Genomic DNA, 21,388 nt, shown 5'->3' with positions numbered 1-21,388 from the left:
AGTAAAAGAAATTAGGTGCCATGCCTTAAGGTGGGCCATATCACTATTGAAATTTGAAGCCTGGATTTAGATTTTTTCGTGGATAATGTGACTTCACTTCACTTCTCACTTCCCAGATAATGATGCATCCCTACACTGAAGTCGAGGAATGTCGTGTGTTTGTTGATTTTTATCTGTAATTTATTTCTTTTATTACTCTTGAATCTAAAGTAATCACCAAGGGAAAAAATTTGACATAGCACAATGATCAAGTTGAATGGAATTGAAGAGTTGGTTGCGTATAGAAGTTGGAGCTTTTCGATCTACTGAATAATGTATGTGGTTTAAAGATAAGTTTCTATGTCAATTTTTTTATAGCACAGATGACTGATATGACTTAAGAATTGCGAAAGATTTGAAAAAAAAAAAAAAAAAGGCACGCGAGTATTGGTACCTTTCAGCTGTCACTGTGAATAAATGGCCGGGGCATGTCTCCAAGTTGGTTCCCTAGGGATGAGTTTTGATATTAGGGTCAGCTTTCCTATAATGATAATATATTATATGCCTGTTAGACTCCTCATTCTCCCTCAAGATGTTAGAATGTGATAATGCATCCCGGAATTATGTCCATGGCATGAGAAACAAACATTTTGATTTTGGGCATGGACCTGATGCAATCTTCCATGTAGGCCGTTTTCTGACTTGACGATTGGAGTGTAAACTGAGTATCTCAGTACGTTACTCATTTTAATTGACAGATGCAATGGATTTCCCTTTGAAATTAATTTGAAAGTGTATGGTATAAATATCATAAGCTTTACAGGGAGGATACTTTGAGTGAGAATTTGAGAGATTGAAAATTCGAAAAATGTTCAGATGACCAACAAACAGATACTTATTCATCATTAAACTTAATAAATGGGAAAGAAACTCCCTGCAGATAGCATGCTTGTCTAAGGTTATAAGGTGCTATAAGCACCTTGTAGGATAATAGCAATTTATAAGCATAGCCAAACATGCTTTTTATATATTCTGATTTCAGGGAGGACAGGATCTTACATTTCATGTTGCATCTACATCTACATGGTGCTCACCCCTCACAAATATTGCACTTGAAAAAACTCCATGGTTTTGGCCACTCCATCCATAATTTCAATCTGACTGGCAACTTGCATGTCCTTGACTGATGGGAGGCTGATTAATTCTATCTTAAACACACTGCTCTGTGTGGAAAAAGCAGGCCTTGAAGAAATGTTATGATATTATTAGTTAATAAAATAATAATACATAAATGAAGACTTTCTTAAGCTCTTTAAATCTTATCTGGAATTTATTACTCTAGCAGCATCACAAGTGTAGTTGAGTGATTTTTCTATAGTTTTAAACCTCTTCTGGGCTGCAATCTGGGTTAGGTGAGGTGTATGTTTTCCGCTGGATATAGAGTTTGACCTTAATGTCTCCAGATTTTTAGCTTGTGGGTGTAACGTCTTGCTCATTCCTCTTTCTGGTAATGGTTTGGTGATCCGAGGACATCAGATTTGGTTTGCAAGCTGTCCAGGTGGTAGGGATGTGAGTGCTAATTAGCTGTTTGGGCTCCATTAATGCCCTTTCCTTTTCTTCTTTTCAATAATACATTTCTCAATAAAATAATATTATACGTGGAATCAAAAAAATTTCTTCTTTTTTAACTATACATTTTCCAAAAATATCAGTATTCCAAAATACATTTCGTTGGATAAATTTCACTGGATTGGAGTAGAAATCATGAAACACGAACCGGCAATACCAAGAACAAGACAATCACGAACTTGTATCAACGAATGACTTGAACACGATATCGTTGTTCTCAAACGATATTTGATCCTTCTCCTAATAATTTGAGATGCTTCGAACATCAATGGCAAATGGTTTGTAGGATTTTAACAAGCCTTGACAATAATTAATCACCAAAGTATAAGTGAAAATCCTTGAAAATTTGAAGAACACAAGGGTTGAAGATGAATATGAATGAACAAAATTTGATCTTTGATTGTGGAGTAATATAGGATCTCTAATGTTTTTGATGTGTTTTTGCCTTCAATATGGATCCGCTATTTATAGGCATAAACCACATGTACGAAATGGTGCCAAAACATGAGCCAAAAGGCACCAAATTCAAATTCACAACGGAAGAAAACGGCTGCCAACGGTCTAGAATTTAAACCACCCATGCGGGCACATGGTTAAGAGAAGAAATGGCCTAGAATCGCTGATAGGTTTCATGAGACCACATGGACCAAATTTTGGGCCACCAACCGTTTTTAATTTCAGTCACCGTCTATTTTGGTTTCTGCCATGCCACCGTCCATTTTGGTTTTATTTGTTGGTTTTGAACAACCAACTCCAACAATCCCCCACTTGTTCAAAATTAACAAAGTCTCTTATTCAATATATATGATATTCATGCATAAGAATTAGATATGTTTCGATTTGAATCTAACCATAGTGTAATTCAAACAAAGTAAAGTTGGAATTAAAGATAGCGTAAAACTTTGAACCAGTTATTCCATGTGACAATACTGGTAAGAATACACACACGAGTACCACATGTTCTCAAGTTCCTCATAACTCGCTTAGCTCTTTTATGGACTTGCGCTTATCCTTTTCAACAAACTTTTAAAAGAGAAACTCCTACTCTCTCATAGTTTGTTTGAGTGAAGTTCTTTTAGTACATTTGTTACTTTTAAAGGTACTTGTGTTTTAACACTGAACTTCATTAAGAGCTTTAAGCTCAACCCTTATATCAGTAACAACCAGTATTATTTTCATTAAGATAGGATTACTGCGAATTTAAATAATGCTGCAACCATCTACATATCAAATGACTTGTTGGTATCCTTTGAACCCGTGGATTACCTTTTGAGTAATGACAGGTAGGATTGTCATCATTGGTCGACCTTTTTAGTTAAGGAGTTTCAACCCTATCCTACTCGAAGTAGACGTCACTAAATATCTATTTAGTGCTTTAGTTAAAGGATCCACTAAATTCTTAATTTACCTTACATAATTTAGGAAATTTATTCCATCTTTGATTAATTTTCTTATGTAGTCATGTCTTATTCTCATATGTCTAGACTTTTCATTGTATACTTCATTGTATGCCTTTACTAACATGACTTGACTATCACACATGATAGGTCTTGAAGAAATGTTCTTTGATCCCAAAGGTATCTCGTAAAAGATATCCTTAAGCCACTCAACCTCATTCCCGATATCCGATAGGGCTACAAATTTAGATTCCATGGACGAGTGTGTTATACATGTTTGTTTCTTTGATTTTCAAGAAATAGCACCTCCTCCAAGAGTGAACACCCAACCTGAAGTGAATTTACTCTCACATGTGCTAGATACCAATTAGCGTCAGTAAATCCTTCCAATACCATTAGGAATTTAGTATATCGCAGGCTCAGATTCTTGGTTTTTTTTAAGTATCCAATAACTTTTCCAATGGCCTTTCAATGATCATTAGTCGGATTACTAGTGAACATGCTAAGTTTACTTTTGGCATAGGCTATGTCTGATTTTGTGTATTGAACTGCATACATAAGACTTCCTATAGCACTAGCATATTCCAATTGAGCAATCACCATTCCATCATTCTTTACAAGTTTTGAACTTGGATCAATAGGGGTACTACATTCCTTTATGTTCAAATGTTTGAACTTATTTATCACATTTTCAATATAATGTGATTGGCTTAAATGGTAAACCCCACTAGTCTTTGTGACTTTAATACCTAAAATGGTATTTAGCTGTACAAGATTCTTCATCTTGAATGTGAAAGACAGAAACCTCTTCGTTTCTTTTATACCGTCAATGTGATTACTCATAATCAATATGTTGTCAACATATAAGCGTATAAATGTCACACAATTATTACAAACCTTAGTGTATAAACATTTATCTACGCTATTATTTTTAAACCTAAATGATATTATTACTAAGTCAAATTTTTCATACCATTTTTTAGGTGCCTGTTTCAGTCCATATAAAGATTTCACCAACTTGCACACATTATGTTCATTTCTAGGTAGGGCAAAACCTTCGGGTTGTTTCATATAGACCTCCTTATCGAGATCTCTATTTAGGAATGTCGTCTTGACATCCATTTGATGAACATGCAAGTCATAAATTGAAACTAAAGCAAATAATATCCTAATTGATGTTATTCTAGCTCTCGGTGCATAAGTATCAAAATAGTTGATTTCTTCATTTTTTCGATATCCTTTGACTACCAATCTAGCCTTGAAAGTATTTAGGGACCCATCAACATTATATCTTCTCCTAAATACCCATTTTCATCCAATAGGTTTGAATCCCGGTGGTAAATCGACAAGTTCCCAAGTATTGTTAGATATTACCGAATCCAGTTAGTCCTTAATTGCATCCTTTCAAAAATGCTATCACGTGAAGCCATAGCTTATTTATAAGTCTTAGGGTCAGTTTTCACTTGTAGAGCAAAAGGAAATGTTCTCACAATATTCAGCTCCTTTCCCTCTAATAAGTAAAAGGAGATAAGTTTAGAAACGATTTCATCCGATCCTAAAGACTTCTCAACCTGAGTTCTTTTGCTTCTCCGTGATTCACTATATTCATCAACATCTTTAAAATATATTTCAAAATGTGTTCCAGTTGAGCTAGGGATATTTTCAAGATTTTCCCTCGGTTCATTATCCGAAGATAACGAATTCTCAAATAACTCCACATCATTGGATTCGATAATCACATTGGACTCCAAATTCAGCAATCTATAATATTTGCTATTGTTTGTTTATTCAACAAAGACATATTTAATGCCTCTTGGACCTAATTTGGTCCTATTAGGATTTGTGTTCTTGCAATAGCAAGACACCCTCACACTTTGAACTATCTAATATTCGATTTTCTTTGAAGTATTGTTGGATATTATCAAATCCATTTAGTCCTTAATTGCATCCTTTCAAAAAATGCTATCATGTGAAGCCATAGCTTTTTTATAAGTCTTAGGGTCGGTTTCCACTTGTAGAACAAAAGAAATTGTTCTCACAATATCCTATTAGGATTTGTGTTCTTGCAATAGCAAGACACCCTCACACTTTGAACTATCTAATATTCGATTTTCTTTGAAGTATTGTTGGATATTATCAAATCCATTTAGTCCTTAATTGCATCCTTTCAAAAAATGCTATCATGTGAAGCCATAGCTTTTTTATAAGTCTTAGGGTCGGTTTCCACTTGTAGAACAAAAGAAATTGTTCTCACAATATTCAACTTGTTTTCCTCTAATAAGTAAGATGAGATAAGTTTAGAATCGATTTTGTTCGGTCCTAAAGACTTCTTAACCCAAGTTCTTTTGCTTCTTCGTGATTCACTAGATTCATCAACATCTTTAAAAGATATTTCATCATGTGTTCCACTTGAGCTAGGGATATTTTCAAGATGTTCCCTCGGTTCATAATCCGAAGATAACAAATTCTCAAAGAACTCCACATCGCTGGATTCGATAATCACATTGGACTCTAAATTCAGCAATTTATAAGATTTGCTATTGTTTGCATATCCAACAAAGGCACATTTAATGTCTCTTAGACCTAATCTGGTCTTATTAGGATTTATATTCTTGCAATAAGCAGACACCCCCACATTTTGAAGTATCCAATATTCAGTTTTCTTCCTTCTTACAATTCATGAGGAGAAACCTTATTATATTTTGAAGAAATTCTATTAAGTATTCCACATGTACTCAATAAAGCTTTACCCCACAAGTTAGATGACAACTTAACTTGAATAAGCATGACATTAATCATTTCAACTAAGGTTCTATTTTTTCTTTCAGTTAAGCCATTTTGTTTGAGTGTTCTAAGTATAGAACATTGATGAATAATTCCATGTTGTTCACAAAACAAGTTAAAATAGCTGAAAAAGTATTTACTACCTCTATCATTCCTTAAAATTTTAATTTTCTTACCTAGATAATTTTCAACTTCATTCATGTATACCTTAAACATGTCAAAGGCCTCACTTTTATGTTTTATCAAATAAATATATGTATATCTAGAAAAGTCATGAAATATTTATTTCCACCTCTAGTTAACATATCATTAAGTTCACATATATCAGTATGAATCAATTCTAAGATACTAAATGTTCTCTTAACACTTTGATATGATTTTTTTAATCATTTTAGATTCTACACATATTTTGCATTTCTGTCCATCAATTTCATCAATGAGACCATGTCACATTTTTTCATATGTTTCATGGAACTTTTACCAACATGTTCTAATCTAGCATGCCATAATGAAAATAAATCCACAACATAAGCAAAATTAGTTTTATTTATTTTATTGTCAGTGGTACATAATTTGATCATTCACTCGCAAGAATATTATTTTCCAACAAATTTTCCGTGAAGGGATAATACAAATTCACCGGACTCAGACACATTTGATGCCCGATTTTTCCAAGAGATTACCACTAATTAGGTTCCTATACATATCCGGAACATATAGTACATTAGTTAGAGTAACGATTTTTCCAGAAGTGAAGATAATGTCTACACTTCCTTTTCCAAACACCTTGGACCTCATCTTGTTACCCATTTGAATCTCTTGTTCTCTATCCACTTTTTGATAAGTTTTGAACAAAGATTTATCATATGACACATGTACCATAGCACAAATATCATACCACCACCCTAGATCATTTCCTTTGATTGCATTCACTTCACTTATGGTGGCCACAATTTTGTCATCTTGGATGGAATTCACTTTGGACTCGAAGTTGTTTTGTTTTCGGTGCCTACAATCCTTAGCATAGTGATCAGATTTTTCACACACAAAACAGTCTCCTTTTATCTTCTTCTTGGACTTGTTGAAGTTTTTAGAAGGTTTCCTTTTGTTGGATTTTGTCGGCAATTCTATTTTCTCCACAGCATTTGATTTATAATAGCCCTCATGAGAGTTTTCACTTTTATCACGTATTCTCGACTCCTCTTTGATTAGAAGATGCTTTTGCAATTGTTCCAAAGAATAATCTTTGGAACTATGCATGATCTTCTTCCGGTATCCTTTCCAAGTTCCCGAAAGTTTAGCAATTATAACCCCCACTTGAAAGGTCTCTGGTATATCAATTTTCACCGCCTTTAATTTATTTAAAATAATTTGCATCTCATGTATTTGGGTAAAAGGGGAATATTGTCCAAGAACTCAAAATCAAAATATTTTGAAATAAAAAATTTCTTGGTACCTTCTTCCTCCGCTTTATACTTGTTTTCCAATACTTCCCAAATTTCTTTTGCTGATGTTTTATTTGTATATAAATCATACAAATGATCAGAAAGTGCATTGAGAATGTCAGAAAGTGCGTTGAGAATGTGACCGTGACAAATTAGTTCATCTTCTTGGCGTTTCTGTATTTCATTCTTAACGGCTTCCGCCTCTCCATTCGTTGGTTTCGGTAGTGGTGCAAGATCCGGATCTAGGATGTAGAAGATCTTCAATGTAGTGAGAAGAAACTTCAATTTGTCTTTCCAACGAGTGTAGTTCGTTCCATCGAATCGATCCAATCGCACCAAGTCTTGATTCATGAGTTTGATTGTTGCTATCGTTGTCTCGTTTTCCATCGGAAAAATATCATTTGAGATTGTCGGATAAATTTCATCGCATTGGAGTAAAAATCACGAAACACAAACCGGCAATGCCAAAAACAAGACAATCAAGAACTTGTATCAACAAATGGTTTGAACACGATATCGTTATTCTCAAACGATATTTGCCCCTTCTCCTAATAATTTGAAATGCTTCGAAGGTCGATGGCAAATGGTTTGTAAGATTTTAACAAGCCTTGACAAGGATTAATCACCAAAGCACAAGTGAAAACCTTGAAAACTTGAAAAACACAAGAGTTGAAGATGAATATGAATGAACAAAATTTGATCTTTGATTGTGGAGTAATATGAGATCTCTAATGCTTTTGATGTGTTTTTGCCTTCAATATGGATCCACTATTTATAGGTATAAACCACATGTACAAAATTGTGCCAAAATATAAGTCAAAAGTCACCAAATTCAAATTCACAACGGAAGAAAACGGCCGCCAACAATCCATAATTTAAACCATGCGACCGCATGGTTCAAACCCATGCGGTCGCATGGTTTAGAGAAGAAATGGCCTCGGAAACCCTAATAGGTTTCATGCGACCGCATGACCAAAACGTCCATGCGACCGATTTGGGCCACCAACCGTTTTTAATTTCAGTCACCGTCCATTTTGGGCACTGTCCATTTTGATTTTATTTATTGGTTTTGAACAACCAACGCCAACACATTTTTTGTAAAACCTCATTAGATTAGAGCCCAAACGAGAAAAGTAATGAGAAAAATTGTGTCTTCATTAGGTGAAGGGTAATGGGAGAACATATGACATAGTACGAGACTTGTAGAAGAAGGGGAAAGAGAAGGAGAAGAAAGAGGGAATGAATAGAGAGAAATAGGAGGAAGAAAATATGAGTTAATTCAATAATCTAGTGTAAGTATTATAATAAATAGACGGAGTTAAAGCAAACCTAATTTAAGTTAAATAGAAAACTATAATAAACTAAAACAAGCTGTCTTTATTCCTAATTTAATCAAAGTTTTTCTTCATCTCGTAAGAAAACCAATTATGGTGAAAAACAACGGCAGATGTTATTATTCTATTAATGTTGGCTACAAAAATACGTGGCTATGACATTTCCGGTGTTCCCAATCATGCCAATGTCCCCCATGATTCAATATTGTCTTCTATCTCTATATCTCTTATCTATCTTCATATTGCGTACAAAAATAAGTAAAACATTAATTTGGGTTGAGACTTGTGAATGATGCCATGCTTTTCAGCTGTGAGGGTTTGGTGATTTATGCACCAGCAATTTTTGTTTTTTATGCGGAACGCCTTATTCAATAAGCAAATGGACATTCATAATTTTTTGGCGAATTCATGTCTTGAGTAATGGCATAATGAGGGACAGACATTGGAACTGACTTTAGTGGCTTGAGATGAAGGCCATTTCTTTCAACTTTCATGTAGATTGCCTATGTTAATGTTACTCTTTATTTTTATTTTATTTTTTATTTTTTTTTGTGGTGGGGAAAAAAAAACGTCTGCCTTTCAGTTTGATGGCATTTGGCTATTCTTATTTGATATGAAGATCTTCCTCGAAAACTCCTTTTCTTCTTGATTCTGTAAAGTGGCAATTTTCAATACAGCAACATTTCTCTAATATTGGGTTCGTTAATGGACCTTGAAGCACATACACTGCTAATAGGACAACGTACCCGTGTCTAACACGTGTTGTCTTGTGTCAAAAACAGTCCAGGACATGTATCGAATGAGTCATGTACCAACTCTCATTTATTATATATTTTTCCTTAAATTTCCAACACTTGAGAGATATTTTGCAGACACCCCTCGACAAGTGTACAATGTCCTATATTAACAAGTATAAAAATAAAGACTATATAATATATAAATCTAAATTTTTAAAGAATTTAAACCGACGTGTCCATGTCCACTTGTTGAACAAAATATTTTACTGTGACTTATCGATTTTTGTATGATCTCCAAGTTTATTATTTGCAATCCTTCGTCCTGGAGATAAGGTATTATTTCTCCCACTTTTGTATCATGTTACGTATTTATATGCGTAGGGAGGTCTACTAGCTAAATTCTCTACTTAGGCACATATGTTGTTTCATAAAAACAAATGACAGAGTTTGCTGTATCTATTCACAGTACGCCTTTCCCTTTATCGAATGCTCATTGACAATCTTAGCATGTCTTATAATGAAGGTATTATGAATTGGGGCCATATGCTGCTAAGTTCTATGATTGTTGTGGAGCGGAGTACACGGAAGCACCTGGCTGTCCATCCGGCTTCCATATTTCATATGATGACAAGTAAACAAGAATCTCACTCTCATACATCTACCATACGTATATATCTATGCAATCATCAATAATGCTGTGTACATTCGAGTTGACACCCCGGATTACACTCCACACACATGGGGGTGGGACCCCACCCTAATAAAATAATCATGGTCCCACTCCAATGTGTGTGAAGTGTCATCCGAGATGTCAACCCGAATGTACACATAGTAGAACCGATGCGATCATTTAAGTATTGGACAGCTTTTACTTCTGGTTCGTAAAACAGCCATTGACCATCTCGCTCATGTATACTACTACGGGTTAAACTAGTGATTATTCCCCTGTGAAGTATAATCTTCAAGGATGTTGGAAATGAGAGAAATTGACCAAATTTTGTACCTGATCTTGATCTATCACCATGTGCAGACGGCTTCTTAATTTTGATTATTTAAGGGGACATGTAATGTGCTGTAACTTGCTGTTCTCAATCCTGATATCTTATTCTGTTTTCTACCAGTTGTTACCACACATTTGACGCTCGTGTTTTTTGATTTTAACGGTTTATTATTACGACAACTTCCGTTTTTCTATTTTATTTTATTTTATTTTTTTTGGGCTTACACTTTAAAATGTTGTTTAAAAATTGGTTGGTGTTTCTTAGATTGTGCCGTTTCTGTTTATTTCGATATTTTATGGTTGAAGTAGTTCATTAGATGATAGTTATGATTGTAGCTATTTTACTAAACATGAAAAGTAGTGAAACACGCCACATGTGGGATGACATGGCATATATCATTGTATAAAAAGTAAATTCTCTTTATTTTTATTCGATTTTAGGGGTCGTGTATTCATGCGGGGCATTGCTACAACAACTATTATTATTATAATTGTGGATGTATAATTGAGAAGCCTCATTATTATTAGCATGTGCTATAATGTGAAAAAAAAATTTAAAAAAAAAAAATGAAACGTAACTAGAAAATATCCAAATTGTATAAATTTACAGGTGGGCAATGTCTAGAATTGGCTAATTGAGAATTGTGACTATTGATTCTAAAGGTTAAAGAGAAATTATACCGGATTGGTTGATTTAGGCTTTGAAAAGTTATAAATCGTAAATTGTTGAGTACATTTCCTTGTTTATCGACGAAATTGTTAATTATTCTTAATATGTATTTGTTTATGTAAACTCGTAATTGAGATTTAATTGAAATAAAAAAAAAAATGGTTAGAGTCAAAATTTAGCCTCCATTTGGGAAGAATTTATAAATATATGGAAATGAATGATTGAGAAGTAAACATTATTTGAGATTTCGTTTGAAGGTGAGTTTAAAAATGAAATTTAATTAATTTATAAATGATTTATTGTTGTAAAAGGAAAGTTCATTAGGGTTTATTGGTAAATGACAATTATAACCTTGCAACCCTAGAAATTATTACCGTTGTATCTCTAATTATGTCATATAAATAGAGGATTTTTGTTCTTAATAAAACACACAAATCTATTGACTTCCCCCTATTTTCTTCTATTTTCATAACACATTATCAACACGATAGCTTAATTTTTCAAAGTTTAGTGAACGTTATAGTTTTTATAGGCATGAATATTTATCACGTGTACCAAAATTAATATGGTAGCATGTGAACTATTTCAATATACATATACATCATAACGATGTTACTTATTCTTCTCTATTTTTCATCGACATGCATATTAATTCTAATTCACGTTTGTATGTGTAATCTGAACACATATTAATTTACGTTTTTTTTATTCATACATGATTATTTTCTTTCACATATTATTCAGTATTAATTCTATCTTTTGAATCCGTTACATATTAGTTCTATCTTTAATTTCTATATATGTGAAATTCATGGTTATTAAATTTCATATGATGGTAATATTCTAGTAGAATATTACTCTCTCTCAAAGAGCGGATTTTATAAAATTCAATTTATTTCCTAATTTGAGAAATTTCTTAAATCGATATCATAGATGAGTATTTTGTTGTTGCTCCTGAAGTAGCATAATATTACATGAACAATATTTTTTTAATATTCCAGAAGAATATTAATCATAAATATGTTTATTACAAATATTTTGTTGTTGCTCTTGAAGTAGCAAAATATTATTATTAATATTTCAGAAGAATATTATTTTTATTGCTCCTGAAGTAGCACAACATTATTAATATTCTAAAAGAATATTAATTGATCCAGAAGAGTATGCTATTATAATTTCAATATTCCAGAAGAATATTAACTCAATGCTTTTGAAGAAGTATAAATTAAATTATATTTATTTTAAATAAATATAGTGTTGATATTCTCGAATAAATACAACCCACGTTATAAAAATATTTCAAAAGAATATTAATTACTCCAGAAGAGCATGATATTACTAATAAACGTATTCATCTAAATTATGTGTTTGACCATTCCTAAGATATATGATCACCACGTGTGCAATTCTCCTTCGTAGTTAATGATTGATATCCAAGGTTCTAGCCACCCAAATTTATCATCAATTCCTTCTTGTACCATTTTTGGAGGTTCTGAGGCAATGCTGACTGTGTAAGTTTGCAATTCATCTTTATATTCGATAGAAGGTAATATTAATTTCACGCGTATATGCATGCATAATTATGTCACCGTATCTAGTTAAATTTTAGTGACAAATTTTAAGTTTATATTAAACAAAGTGGGCACTTAATTATTGCGGTTTGTGATGTATAAGTACCATATATTAAATTAGGGTCATCGCTAAATGTCCATTACTATTGTTTATCGTTTGATTAATTATCTCGTTCTTACCCTTATAATACATGATTTTAATACTCGTATATTTGTCTACTATAAAATATTTTTGCTCTTGGATCAGCACATTATTATTAATGTTCTAATTATATTTTACTTGCTCCTGAAGAGCATAATTAGAAAATTGTGTTTTTATTTCTGAAGAATAAATTCTTGTATAACTTTCAATATTCCAGAAGAATATTGATATATTGTTTTTAAAGAAATAATAATAAAACACGACATGCCCTAGAGGTAACACACATTTTGAAGAATTATATCTTGTTGTGTTCTTGAAGAAATACAAATAATTCAATACTAGCTATAATTTTTAAGAAGAAAACAATTTTCTTATTTTATTAATATTTGAGAAGAATATTGATTTATCGCTCTAGAAGAGTATACTATTTGGTATTTCAATAATTTAAAAGAATGATATGCTATTGGAGAGCACGTCGTTATAATTTCAATATTTTTAAGAAAAATATTAATATATTGTTCCAAAAGAAGTAAAAATAATATATACTAGTATTCTTGAACAATACGGTATTGTGTTTCTAAAGAAGCACAAATTTATGCATATTAATATTTTAGAAAAGTGTTATGATTAATTTAAATGCGTCAATATTCCTGAAGAATATTATCCTATCACTTGTAAATAATCATAACTACGTATATATCAATATTTCAAAAAAATATTTATGTATTGTTCTTGAAGAAGCAATAATTAATGTTAAATGTGCTCTTGACGTAGCACATTTTCGAAGAATATATCATTTTGAATTTGTGTTTATCACTGGAGGAAAAAATATGACTTATGTCACGAGGACATTGATCATTATATGATTATATAATATTTAATCATATTCTTTGAAATTAAATAATTGGATTATATCTTATATTGAACTAAAAGTTTAATTTTATTGGTATGACCAGTTGGACCATCACTGGATCAACAATGATGCGAAATCAAAATGAAGAACTAGAAGATTTTTCAATCCAATAAATTTCTATGTATCATTTGTTCTCATTGTCGATAATTGATCATTAAAGACCACTAGCTAAAATTGGGATTGAATTTTCTATATATCTGAAAATTAATTAGGGTGATATATGGGGCCTCGTCACCCAGTACGTCGTTATAATAAATTTGATACAAATACTAGATGATTGCATGATATTCACAGCCAGAAGTTTGCGAAATTATTGCTCAAATTCTAAAGTATGAGCATAATTTTCAGATTAAATAATTGAAACCGTGTCTTATTAATGCTAGTGTGTATAAATCTCAACATTTTAATAAGTGCTTTTTGGGATGTCGATAAATGATTTAACAAGCTTGTTTGTTAAACGACTCCAATTAATTTAATTAAAAAAAATATATTTCTCATTTCCATTTAGGGAATGTCATTACGTATCTTATCAATATCATAGTTCTCCCTATTAAAATTGGCTTATGGTCAGAGCCTAATTTTTTCATCTAATTATTTTGATAGTGCAGTATGTATAAAATTGATCTACCACAATGCACTGAGATGGAAAATAATGAACGCTGAAAATAAATGCGTAATATGAACCCTTATTACAAATGTTGATGTTTTATAATGTAGTACAAATATTTGTCAATTTAATTTGACAATTATCTTAGCATTAGGGGGAGGAATTAAAAAATTGAAAATAATGTATAAATGCATTATTATCTAAATCTTCGCAAAAGATCATTCGAACCAGAACTTCGAAATATAATTTATTTAGATGCATTTACTGATCAAATGGATCAATAATATCTTACACATCAGCTTCAAATGCTCCAATTTGAATTAACGTCACAGAGGACAATTAGTTAATATGATATTTGATGGTACGTTTGAAGTATGATGATATTCGATTCTAATACAAAAAATCTTCAAATGGAGCAATTAGCAAAGATGGTCTCATTGAGAAAGCATACAATCTTATGAGTATTTAGACATAACATATTATAAAACTCCAAAAGAGGTTCATCTACCTGATATATTGAAAATTGAGATATCTCAATAAGTTATGTTATCATAAAGAAAGAAATAGAATCGAATAAGAGAAGAAAAGGTGATCGACAAAAGTTTTACACATGATGTGCTGGATCATATATCGATCGAAATAATGATTGGCCAAATAAAATGGATGCGATCTTAGTAAAATTGAACTTACTAGAGAAATCTGAAGTTTCTGGATATACAGTTCAAACACCAAGAAGTGTATACTTGTACGAAATGAAAATAGAAAAAGTAAAGTCGTAATGTGAAATGTATGACTTTTTACATAATGAATTTTGCGAACACTTGTATAAATAGATTAGTTATCATATGGTGGATGTAATCATATGTATTTACCTTGTTAGTGTGATAATGCATGGAATTTGATGTGCATGTACTAAATGTGATTATAGATAATTTATCTTGTATTGTTTTGATACCATTCTGGAATGATTGAATATGCATGAAGCATAATTCAAGTGATATTATCATGAGGGGGAGTAAATACGCGTTGTACTCTTTTTTCCTTGACCAAGGTTTTATCCCATTAAGTTTTCTTGGCAAGGTTTTTAACGAGATAACTTTTATAGCATATTCAAAAGAATAGTGCACTCTTTTTTCTTTCATTAGGATTTTTTCCCACAAGGTTTTTCCTAATGAGGTTTGAATGAAGCACATTTTTTGTGAATTAATGTCTATAACATGCAAGACATTTACCCTCAAAATATACATTATATGTATGAAAATCTTGAAGATATCAACAAGAGCTATTTTTCGAATTATCATATTACTATAGTTATCAAAGAATGATAAAGTATCCCTTATGAAGACGGTATTATTTGAAAATTGTACAAGACAACATGAGGCATTTCACCAAAGTTGCAATATTGAAGATAGTGACATACAAGAATTGAAATCAGGGGGAGTAGTTGTACTCTTTTTTCTTCGATCAATTTTTGTCCCACCAAATTTTCTTGACAAGGTTTTAATGAGGTAGCATTTTAATACTCCAAATTATTATTACTCTTTTTGTTGGCATTTTTGTACCATAGGGTTTTTGCCAATTAATGTTTCAATGAGAGATATTTTATAATGTGTCATTCAAGGAGGAATGTTGTAAAAAAGAAAGTTCATTAGAGTTTATTGGTGAATGACAATTATACTCCTGCAGCCCTAGAAATTATTACCGTTTTATCTCTAATTCTGCCCTATAAATAGAGGGCTTTGATTCTTAATAAAACACACAAATCGATTGACTTCTCCCTATTTTATTCTCTTTTCTCTCTTTTCATAACATTTATAAATTTATAGAAGACTTTAAGGCTCAAAATTGGACTAGTCTGATTCAGTTTTGGAGCAAGTCCAGGTGGTTCTAGTTAAAAAATAAAAATACAAATCCTTTGTCGAGTTTATAAATTATAATAAGCAGAAACAAGAAAATTTCTATTTATGGGGCCAATATGATTAGTGTAACACTATGCAATAAAAATATATTTTAAATTCATAAAATATCATGATAATAACTTTACTACCGTGTGAAATGGTTTTGTACATCACTTATGCTAAATAATAATGCTTAAAAAAAAAAAAAGAAAAAAGAAAAGAAGACAGCAAAAAGAACATAGTGATGTTATTTAAAGATATCCATCAGTCGGGTGGGGAAGTGTAAGAAACACGCACGCTGATATATTGAAGTCTCACCTAATCTATTCTTAACTATTGATTAACTAAAACACTTCATCGACTAATCTTCGATTTGACAACTTAACCACAATTTAACTTGTTTTACACATAACTAACTTTCTGTTTTGCTAATTTATAAATATCTGTAATGAACTCATAACTACTATTTATTTATGGAAAATGTCGAAGTGTCCGAATTCTGGTGACCGAATGGGTGACCGACTCTCACATGGGGCGTGGACCTCCGAGTGAATAAAATAATGCCGGACCCTGAGGTGTGAGTGTTCGGTCATTCCGTATGTCAACCATTATGTTTGTGTAGCATGATCCTTTATTTATAAACTCTTCCGCTAATGTTTCAAAATAAATCTATTTTTACATTTTTGTTAGGCAGTTTCTTCATTTTTGTGTCACATTGTAACCAACATAATCCTAAAAGTCATAAACACATCATTTTTTTTCTCTCATAAAACACATGATATATCGAAAAAATAGTAACATTGTAGCACCAAGAATGTTCTAACACCATTTAAGGTGATACTAGCCCTACATTTCATTATTGTTCCTCAAAACCAAGTAATGGCATGATTGGATGCTTAATCACTGCCTTTTCTTTTTTGTCTCTTCCTTATTTAATTTAAAACAAAATTACAAAAACAAAGATAAGCTTGGGAAAGCAGTACCTTATCCACATGAAAAAAATATTCTTTTTGAGTTTTCACTAAATTTTAATAATCACAATTGGGTCAGCAGAATCCAATTAAATTTCATATCTATCTATCTTACCTCAGACTCAGGAAAATTGCATCAACTACAACAAAGGCTCGCAGGCTCACTTTGCCTGACCTGAAAAATGGGGCTCGAGTTCGAGTCACGGACGGTTCGAGCCGATGAGTCCCGATTTACGTTTAACATCCCGTTTCCCATTTTCCAAAGAAGAAATAGAGCAGACCAGGGTGGTACTTTTGTAAATTCAGTCAAAATAATCCTGGAAAAGTAGAGTGTAACGGGCAACAGTTGCAGGTCTGAAGAACATCAACCCTAATCATTATTTTTCTGTAAATTCTCAGTAATAATGCTCTCACAGTCTGTTCTGTAAATACCTATGCTATATCATCAGTTCTCTTTCTCTCCCACACTCACTATCATACTTACATTCTCTTACGCAAGATAAAATGTCAGCTAATTTTTAGCCTCTCCCATTCAATTCAACCCACTCTTAGCTTCGTTTGCCTTTTTGCTGCAGAATCTGCTTCTGATCAATCATGTCTACTAAGTCCAAGTAAGTATTGTATTCTACAGTACTCTGTGTTTTTGTATGTATATACATGGATCTGAATTGGGATTATTCTTTGGTTTGGAGTGTTTGTATAGAATTTACGGAAGTTGAAAATCATTTCTTCTTTTTTTATAATCCAATCCTTGATCATTGTTGAATTTTGTTTTTATTGAGTTATTTTAGTAAAGGCGTGGATTTCAAGCTTAAATTAGACATATCCGATTCTGGTTGTGATAGGTGATTTCTGTGCAAAGATTATTTCTGGATAATAATATACAATAAATTTCATTTGATTTCTTCACTAGCGCGTATTGGCTAGATCTTCCATTGTTTAAATAATGAGATTTTTGATAATTGAACCTGGCAATTAAAGTTTTGTGATTATACAGATCTGCTGCTTCTGAAACTCACAACAAAACAGCATCACCAGCGACTCCTGGGGTCAGCAAGTCGAGCAGGGGAGTGGCCAAATCTGATGCTGATTCGGCCTCTCCCCTCCAAAATTCTCGACTGTCAGTTGATCGATCTCCAAAACTGATCACTCCAAAGCCTGTAGTAGACCGGCGGTCTCCCAAGCTCAGTACCACACCTGATGTAAGTTCCAGCAAAATTCTTTCCAACCATGAAAGAGTACCTTTTCATATAGCTGCATTAGGTGATAGTAGTGGTTGAATTTTTGCACTGCTGGATTATTACATTGTTTGATTTTGATTCCCTTTTTCCGTCAGAGAAAACCATCTAGGACTTCAAAGCCATCGGAACTTCAGGAGGAATTAAATCTCGCTCGGGAAGATCTTAAGAAGGCCAAGGAGAAATTGGTTTTGGTAGAGAAAGAAAAAGCAAAAGCTCTTGATGAATTGATTGAGGCACAGAGATCAGCCGAGGAAGCAGATGGGAACTTCAGAGAAGCTTTGGCGGCTCAAAAGCGAGCTGAAGAGAATATCGAGATTGAAAAGTTTAGAGCAGTTGAGATGGAACAGGCTGGCATTGAAGCAATCCAAAAGAAAGACGAGGAATGGCAGAGAGAGATTGAAGCAGTGAGAACCCAGCATGCATTGGATGTGGCAGCTCTTCTATCTGCCAATCAGGAACTTGATAAGCTGAAGCGAGAGTTGGCGATGTTTGCTGATGCAAAAAACCAGGCCCTAAGCCATGCTGAGGATGCATCAAAAATTGCAGAGATCAATGCAGAAAATGTGGAGATTCTTTCTGCCGAGTTGGTTCGATTGAACTCCATGCTTGACTTGCGAGTCGAAACGGAAGCTAATGAGAACAGTAAGTTGGTGGAAGTACTGAAATTGGAGATTGATTCTCTGAGACAAGAACTTGAAAGGACAAATATTAATGAGGAGAAATTGGCAGAGAAAGAGGCTACCTTAGAGCAACTTAATATTGATTTGGAGGCTGCAAAAATGGCTGAATCTTATGCATGTAATTTAGTGGAGGAGTGGCAGAAGAGGGCTCTAGAATTAGAAGTTCAGGCCGAGGAAGCAAAGAAATTGGAGAGATCTGCTTCAGAATCTCTGGAATCAGTCATGAAACAACTTGAAGGAAGCAACGATTCTTTGCGTGATGCAGAATCCGAGATCACATCCCTTAAAGAGAAGGTGGGATTGCTGGAAATTTCAATTAGAAGGCAGAAGGGGGATCTTGAGGAATCAGAACGCAAACTTGAACTAGCCAAAGAAGAAGCTTCTAAAATGGTGAAAAAAGTTGAATATCTGGTGTCTGAGCTTGAAACTGTTAAAGAAGAGAGAATTCAGGCTTCAAACAACGAGAAGCTTGCAGCTGACAGTGTTCAAAATTTATTGGAAGAAAAACATAAGCTCATAAATGACTTGGAAAATTCTAGGGATGAAGAAGAGAAGAGTAAGAAAGCAATGGAAAGTTTAGCATCAGCTTTGCATGAAGTTTCTTCAGAGGCAAGAGAAGCCAAAGAGAAGCTATTGTCAGTTCAAATTGAGAATGAAAACTATGGAACTCAAATAGAAGACCTGAGGCTGGTTTTGAAAGCAACAAATGAGAAGTATGAAAGCATGCTTGATGATGCGAAACAAGAGATTGAGGCTCTAGCTAACTCTCTTGACCAGTCAAAGCATGATCTCCAGAACTCAAAAACTGAGTGGGAGCAGCAGGAGCTTCGTTTAATGGAAAGTGTGAAGCAATCTGAAGAAGAGATCTCTTCAATGGAAAAAGAAATAAGAAGGCTGGTTAATTTGCTACATGTGGCAAATGAAGAAGCTTTTGCGACAAAGAAGGAAGAAGATCACCTGAAAATTTCCCTTAAGGAAGCTGAATCAGAGGTGATTTACCTAAAGGAAGTCCTTGGTGAAGCAAAGGCTGAGAGCATGAGATTAAAAGAGAGTTTAATGGACAAGGAAAATGAATTACAGAACATTCTTCAGGAGAATGAGGAGCTACAAATTAGAGAAGCTGCATCTCTTAAGAAGATTGAGGAGTTATCTAAGTTGCTTGAAGATTTACCTAAGCGTGTCAATGAAAATGGTGAGCTTACTGAAAGTGAAAAAGATTATGATATGCTTCCGAAAGTGGTGGAGTTTTCTGAACAGAGTGGCTTGGTGGAGTTCTCCAAAAAGAATGGCACAGAAGATGTGAAGCCTAAGATGGAGCTCCAACCTCAACAGAGGGAGCAACCTGTAGAGGAGAAGCTAGCGGAAGTTAATGACGTTTTGAACCATGAATCTTCTCAGATTGCTACTGAAGTTGAGAACATGAATGGAAACTCAAAAGATAATGAGAACAAAGTAAAGGAAGACGATGATTCTACAAATGTTGATCTTAAGATGTGGGAGAGCTGCAAGATTGAGGAAAAAGACCTCTCTCCTCAGGGAGGGCTAGAACAGGAATCATTTGAGGAGGAAGTGGACTCAAAAACTGATGGTGGTGAGAGCTATGACCAGGTCAATGGGCTACCCTCAAAAGAAAATCTCAATAATGCTGGAAGCTCGCCATCAAAACAGCAGAGTCAGAAGAAGAAGAAACCCTTGCTGCACAAATTTGGAAACCTGTTGAAGAAGAAGGGCACTACCAACCAGAAGTAATAGGTGATCTATCTATTACCTGTTTTGTCATTGATCTATAGAAGGTATTGTATTCATTAACGCACTTGAATGTGTTTGCTCAATGTTTTTTTCTCTCGTTTATTCATCTTATTTTTGCTCCTTGATAGGGGGTCTAAATATGAAAAGGTTTGTATCATCTTTAGATTTTCTCTCTTCACGCGAATTTATTTTGTAAACTTGTCTTTTCATCTTTTCTTTATTCAGCTAAACCTCATTGAACAGGAGAAATCATTCTGTTACAAATGTAATTTGGTATACGCTTTCATCTATGAGATAGAGATTGGCCATTGATTATTTTTACAACTGTATATTGCTTTCATAAATTCCGTGGGTACTAATATTGAATTGTGCAACTATTACGGAAAACAATTCATTTGTTGTATGAGTTTATATGATGCTTAGAAATTTGATGAAAACTTGGAAATAAACCATAAATTGGACTGTCTCCCCTGAATGTTGACTGGAATCCAATAACTACATAAAAATGAAGAAGAATCAGACCGATAAAATAATTGAAGAAATATAAAATTAGATGCTGAAATTCTGATTCAATTTTTGTAGCACTCGAGTCTCTCATGACTTTCCTTCTAAAATCATTAAAATGCCACGAGCCTGTTACA

The 21,388-nt window shown here is 33.2% G+C and overlaps 1 protein-coding gene across 2 annotated transcripts; it reads left to right on the top strand.

Annotated features, from left to right (window-relative positions):
* Positions 1-17,199: 17,199 nt before the first annotated feature.
* LOC111399145 (WEB family protein At3g02930, chloroplastic-like) lies at positions 17,200-21,064 on the top strand. Of its 2 annotated transcripts, XM_023026389.1 has the most exons (4): positions 17,200-17,429; positions 17,653-17,688; positions 18,075-18,279; positions 18,414-21,064. In XM_023026389.1, the coding sequence occupies exons 2-4, from the start codon at positions 17,672-17,674 to the stop codon at positions 20,745-20,747; spliced, it is 2,556 nt and encodes an 851-aa protein (XP_022882157.1). In that variant the 5' UTR covers positions 17,200-17,429; positions 17,653-17,671; the 3' UTR covers positions 20,748-21,064. The 2 variants fall into 2 exon arrangements, with proteins under 2 accessions (XP_022882157.1, XP_022882156.1); XM_023026388.1 differs by having other exon boundaries at positions 17,201-17,688.
* Positions 21,065-21,388: the final 324 nt, after the last annotated feature.

This window comes from Olea europaea, chromosome 8 (assembly GCF_002742605.1).
Source record: "Olea europaea var. sylvestris chromosome 8, O_europaea_v1, whole genome shotgun sequence".
NCBI classification, from domain to species: domain Eukaryota; kingdom Viridiplantae; phylum Streptophyta; class Magnoliopsida; order Lamiales; family Oleaceae; genus Olea; species Olea europaea.
This window is presented reverse-complemented; position numbering and strand designations above follow the sequence as displayed.

What these genes read in the sequence shown, in the direction of transcription:
- LOC111399145 (XM_023026389.1), top strand. An exon ending in AGCTCAGTACCACACCTGAT is followed by an intron (nt 18,280 to 18,413) that starts GTAAGTTCCAGC and finishes TTTTTCCGTCAG; the next exon opens with AGAAAACCATCTAGGACTTC.